This window comes from Nanorana parkeri, unplaced genomic scaffold (genome assembly GCF_000935625.1).
Source record: "Nanorana parkeri isolate BGI_ZX_2015 unplaced genomic scaffold, ASM93562v1 scaffold320, whole genome shotgun sequence".
Taxonomy (NCBI): domain Eukaryota; kingdom Metazoa; phylum Chordata; class Amphibia; order Anura; family Dicroglossidae; genus Nanorana; species Nanorana parkeri.
In genome coordinates, this window is record NW_017306588.1 from 282,141 (window position 1) to 288,573 (window position 6,433).

The 6,433-nt window shown below is 48.1% G+C and overlaps 1 protein-coding gene across 1 annotated transcript in view; it reads left to right on the forward strand.

Annotated features, from left to right (window-relative positions):
* The window catches only part of SEMA5B (semaphorin 5B), a 297,119-nt gene that overhangs the window by 260,119 nt on the left and 30,567 nt on the right, over positions 1-6,433 (forward strand). Inside the window, exons 16-17 of the mRNA XM_018558083.1 lie at positions 90-237; positions 5,261-5,486. Of these exons, the coding sequence (XP_018413585.1) occupies positions 90-237; positions 5,261-5,486 (374 nt within the window). The remainder of the gene's footprint in view (positions 1-89; positions 238-5,260; positions 5,487-6,433) is intronic.

Genomic DNA, 6,433 nt, shown 5'->3' on the forward strand with positions numbered 1-6,433 from the left:
TGCTCTTTTAGAAGTCGCCGGGTCTATTCTCACTCTAGCGGCCGGCAAGAATTTCGGTTCCCGATCTTTACTGGTCTTTCTGCTTTCAGATTCTGCAACGAGAACAACCCCTGCCCGGTCCCCATCTTCTGGTCCTCCTGGGGTTCGTGGAGTAAGTGCAGCGCCGATTGCGGAGGAGGGGTCCACACCAGGCAGCGGACCTGCGAGAATGGGAACACGTGCCCCGGCTGCTCCCAGGTGTGTATGCCATCCTTCAGGATTGGTGCCCCCCCCATCCGATCTGACCCACCAGGACACAGTCTCCTATTTGGGGCGAGTTAATTGCCCAATTATTTTTTAATTGCCTGATGCTAGTTTACAATATCCTCTAATATTAGACCACCAGTGACCACCCTGCCGCCATCTTAAATTCAATCTTCAAATCAAATTGAAGCAATCCGTGGAATCAAATGGAAATTGGTCATGTGACCACTATGTTGTTTAAAGGAGAACTATGGGGGTTAAGTCTTTTCCCCATAGTTCTCCTTAGGGTAACGGGAGGACACAAACTAGCGTCCTCCCGTCACCCTAGGCTCAGTATACCGCGAGCTACAGCTCCCTATATACTGAGACGCTGCAGTATACCGCGAGACGCGGCAGCTGAAGCGGATCCCGACAATTGTGCCGGGATCCGCCCAGCTGCGTGAGTGACAGCTGGCTCTGCCTATCTAGAGGCAGAGCCAGCTGTACCCGCCCCCTCCCCCGTCCGTTCCGCCAGTCAGCGCTAACCCCCCCCCCCCCTCAGTTCTCACCTCCTAGGGACAGTTAATCCCCAATTCCAGCCAAATGTTTCCTTTCAGTTTTGGATGAGAAGGCTCAATATTTACAGATCCCTTTTGGATTTCCTCCCGCTTCCTCTTCCTATGAATACAAGAGAAGAAATTAAGGGGAGCGATTGTCGCTGGGTTAGGAGAACTTAGTGTGATTGGAATGGATTATAGTAACAACGCCGCGCCCCCAATTATACCTTACTGCAAACTACAAACATAGAAATTAAAAATGGGACTTTAAAGGAGAACTATGAGGTAAATGTGCAAAAATAGCAGTGTACTTGAAGTTGATCCGAACTGCCCCTCTCAGGTGGGTACTTACCAAAAGGAAGTTGGTAAGAAGCTCTTAGTAAGTAATACCGTGATTAGGCTTTAGCACAGACGTGTTCTCTGCGAGTCCCGGCAGCTGAAACAATTGATTTTCTCCTCTATGCCGTTGGCTATAACTCAAGGATGAGGAGTCCGATCTTTTCTGATAAGAAATGCTTTGCCGTTTATCCCGCAGAGTTTTTTAGGGATGGATAAAAGAAGAAGAAAGAACCTTCATTGCGCAATATATAAAGCCATAGACTTTTATTCAAAAATTGGCTTACAAGGCAAAAGAATTTTCGGCCGGCTAAAAACAGCACAGAGACAGGCGTTTAAACCTCGTGTCTGATAAATTAGCATCTACCCTCCTCGACGCGTTTCGTCATGTGACTTCCTCAGAAGGGGGGTGGATTCATTCATTTATTCTAACTACCACCTCTCTCCAGAAGCGCAGATTTATCTGTTTACATATCCCTATATACTGAGCCTAGGGTGACGGGAGAACGCTAGTTTGTGTCCTCCCGTTAGCCTAAGGAGAACTATGGGGAAAAGCCCTGACCCCGTAGTTCTCCTTTAAGGGCACCAATATATGAGAGTACAGGTAGTCCCCGGGTTACAAACAAGTTCGGTTCTGTAGGTTTGTTCTTAAGTTGAATTTGTATGTCAGTTGGAACAGGTACAGTTTTTTAAGTGTAACTCCAGCCAAAAATGTATTTATTTTTTTGTTATAGCATAGGGAAGTAAAGTTTGTGCCCCTGTTCATAAGATTTCACCTCACTTTCTGTCCCTGTGATAATAAAATTGTGACATGTTTGAGTTGCCGTGGAAACCAGGATTGGTGATAAAGCTTCGGTGGTGACACCTTTTTTCCCCATGATGACTCTTAGGCCCGGTTCACACCTGGGTGTTTGGTAGCGCGTTCCTACGCTCTGCAAAACGCTCAACCACCGAAATCCCATTTATTTCCTATGGGCGTGGTTCACACCTGGGCGTATTACAGGCCGTAGGAACGCGCTACAAAACGCCCTACGCCCCAAAGAAGTACAGGAGCTTCTTTGGGGCGTTTTTGTCACGCGTTTCCATTGGGATACAGCCAGGTAGCCCTCGTAAACCAAGTCACGGGTTTTTTTTACCGCGAATCGTGCGACAAACGCGCATATTCGATATGCCTGTGTGTGAACCCAGCCTTTCAGGAGTGAATTCCTCTTACTAGGGCTATATTTCCTCTCACTTCCTCTTGTCTCAAGGACAGGAAGTGAGAATAAATCTTTCTGATGAGGATACAGACAGCAGTAAAAAACCTCACAGTGACCCGGAAGAAGAGGCGGGAACCCCTCCCCTCGCCTGCACGTCTAACAGGAGCCAACTTCCTGTAATGTAAGTACAGTAATACGAACCAGACCCAAAAAGGCGAGCGCTCCTCGTCGGCACGAGCGCGGGAGCATTACAACCACCCCCGCTGTACAGTAATAGCCTCTGTTTTGTAAGTAGGAGTCGGATGTAAGTCGGTTGTTTGTATCTCAGGGACTGCCTGATCGCATTATTAGGGTCACATTTCCCAGGATTCCATTTATGAAATCCTCTTTTTCATTATACAAAGTGATCTGTAAAATACAATGACCTCCCACGGTCTCCAAGCCCCCCCCCTGTTCAGCTCATATACATTGTATCTACTTGTTAATCTCAAATATTCCCTTACCTTTCAATTATTCGAGCCGATAATTGCAAAGAGATGAGACCACTTCTCGACGCGTTTCCCCCGGACATTAAAGGAGAACTATGGGGTCAGTGTTTTTCCCCATAGTTCTCGTTAGGGTAACGGGAGGACACAAACTAGCGTCCTCCCCTCACCCTAAGCTCAGTATATAGGGAGCTACATCTCGCAGTATACTGAGACGCCGCAGCCGGAGCGGATCCCGACTTAGACGTCGGGATCCGCCCAGCTGCGTGAGTGACAGCTGGCTCTGCCTATCTAGAGGCAGAGCCAGCTGTACCCGCCCCCTCCCCCGTCCATTCCGCCAGTCAGCGCTGGAGGATCGGAGCGGGGAGGGGGGAATCCAGCCCCTCCCCCTGTCACGGCAGGGAGACGTGACAGGATCGAGAGGCGAGCGAACGCCGGTATGTGTTCGCTCACCTCCCGATCTACTGAGCCGACCTGTGACGGTCTCATTGTCACAGGTCGGCTAGAACTATGAGGTGAGTGGAAACCACCCCCCCATAGTTCTCCTTTTAAATCTGCTTCTTCGGGAGATAAAAGGAGGTGACAGAGCTACAAAATCACATTGATACAATAAGGCCTTGTGCACACCAAATGCAGAGCAGATCGGGTCAGGTTTCGGCACACGCACGCTAGTCTTTTAGATGTGTTTTTTACGCGTTTTTGGCTTTAAAAAAAATGTGCTTTTTTTTTTAAAGTTTAAAATGGGCTTTCATTGCGTTGCAGGCATTTGCATGCGTTTTTGATGCGTTTGCAGATCCAGAGCAGGTAAAATAGAGCCTGCTGCAGTTTTTGTACCTGCTCTGGAACTGGTGAACTGGAGCAAAAAATACCATTGGAATACATTGGACGCAGTTTTGATCCGGTCTGCACCTGATCCGCGCTTGGTGTGAACAAGGCCTAACAGTGACGCGCCACGCCTTCTGCGCTGGCTGAGGCACACCCCCGTCCCGCCGAAGCCCCCCCGCCCCCAGCTTGCTAACCAAGCTGTGTGGGGAGGAGGAAGGGAGGAGCCTGCCTCACTTGCTCGTCACTGTTGAGGCCTCGAGATCGATGTCCTCACTGGGTTTTTTTCCCTTTTTTTTTTTTGATTGGACAGCTCGGAACAATGGCGCTTTGCCATTGGTTCAGCCATCCACAGAGCTCACGCCTCGAACACAGAGTAGAGGCTGCGACAGCTCTTAAAGGCTGCGACACCTAAATCCAAGCATGCCCCATGATTGGGGGAAGGGGTGCGGGGAATATAAGGTTCCCCAAAGGCCACCGTTAGTACCCCATAAAAATCTATCATACATCTATCTGTTATCAGGGCCTGTTCACACGACGTCCATTTTCTGTGCTGACCTGATTCCGTACGCTCCTGCACTAAAAATGCATCCCAATGTCTCCCTATGTGTTTTATGGGCTACGTTTCTCACGTGCGCAGTCCGTTCAGGTTACGACTGAAAAATACTGCAGGTCACATTTTGCACGGTCAGGAAACGGTCCGGAAACGCAAAACGCACCAATAACGCGCCAAAAACGCGTCAAAAACTGCAGCTAACATACTGACGGCCCCACTGGAACGCATCAAAAACGCGGCAAAACACATAGCACCGCGTCTGCTGATCCGGACCTAATCAGGATTTTTTAAACAAAATTTAGACATGGGGGAAAAAAAACACTCTCCTCCTTCATGTCCCCAGCTCCCCGTTATCTTCTCTTTCATGTCCCCAGCTCCCCATTATCTCCCCCTCCATGTCCCCAGCTTTCCGCTCCCGAAGCCCATGTGCAAGTCCTACACAAACTCATCACATACAATGGGTAAAAAAAGAGTGACTACCCTAGACAACATAGAACCAACGGGCGGAACGACAGGTCCCGGTCGCAATTGCGACCGCTGCGACCCTGGTAGTTCCGCCAGTGCTCACTGCACCTTGAATGCAATAGAAGCCGTCTCATCCCTCTACAAGTATCAGCTTGGAATAATCAAAAGATAATTGAATATTTGAGATAACAACTAGATACAATTTATATCAGCCGAATGGGAGGCTTGGAGACGGCAGGAGGTCATTGTACTTAGAGACACCTTTGTATAATGAAAGAGGGTTTCTCTAATGGCGCATAATCTTCTGAAATGTGATCTTGAGATTAATTAAATATGAACGGGAATAAAAGTCTTTAGATTTTTAAATCATTTTCTGTTAATATCCTCCCACATATCGGGACACTTAAAGCCCCATTTTTCTTAGGTATGTTGTTCCAGACGGCAATCATATGCAGACAGATGTCCTCACTTACCCTACCGAGCAATCGTTTCAGCGTCTGGCCCCAGCGGGCACAATCCGTTCCTCTTCTTGTCTGTGATCGGCCAGCAGTTCCTCTTCTGCCGGTGCAATCTGTTCTGTGGTCACATGGACTTATCCCGTTCTCCTCTACGTTATAGGAATTCAGGACCTGCAACCCCGAAACGTGCCCGGAGGTGCGCAGAAACACGCCTTGGACGCCCTGGATGCCCATCAACGTCACGCAGAGCGGGGCGCGCCAGGAACAGCGTTTCCGATACACCTGCAGAGCTCAGCTGTCGGACCCCCATATGCTGCAGTTCGGGAGGAAGAAGATCGAGACCCGGTTCTGTGCCAACGACGGCTCGGTGTCCTGCGAGACGGACTGTACGTTTTGTATCTGACCTGAGAAAAAACTAAATCTGGTGTTTTTTATTTTATTAATATTAGGGACGCACCAAAACTTTTCGAGTACCAGTGCCGATACCAGTGCCGATACTTGCCATTTTCACTCGAACTCCCAGGGTGGCAGCGGTTGCAGCTGGGACCAGGCTCTGGCGCTCCACCGCTGTCCTGAAATCATCAGTCTGTATTGTTTTAGAAAAACTGTCACATGACACGAAACAAAAATGTGTCAGTACTCGTACTCGCAAAACTGGTATCTGTGCATCCCGAATATATGTTTATAACAACAAAATGATACATTATAACAGAGATGTACAAATCCCGGGAGCTCCGTGTGCTTCTTACACATGACAGCTGCCTCCCAACTTTTGAATGTTTCTCTAGTCTAGTCTTGGAGCTGGAAAAGTATCGGTACTTGTGCCGAGTCCGGTACTTGGTATCGGTGCATCCCTAATTAATATTCTTCTATTATATGTATTTATTTTCTGTTCATGGCAGGACGCTTTGGGTAAAATCTCAAAATGTGTCTTGTCAGACTTCATCTGAAATGAGGCTGAAAAAAGATTTATGACCATTAGGTTCTTCTTCTCACAACCCTGAAGAGGAAGGTGACATATCATCTTTTTAGTACTTTTTATACATTCCAAGATATTATTCGCGGTAGATGTACAACAGTTACAGATATTCTCGGCCGTCCCAAATATATACAAACATCATTATTGTTAAAAACCATTCTAAAAAAAAACTTTTAAGGCACAATAACAATTAAAGGAGAACTATGAGGGGGGGAGGGGGGTGCTTTTCACTCACCTCATAGTTCTAGCCGACCTGTGACAATGAGACTGTCACAGGTCGGCTCAGTAGATCGGGAGGTGAGAGAACACATACCGGCGTTCGCTCACCTCTCGATCCTGTCACGGCTCTCTGCC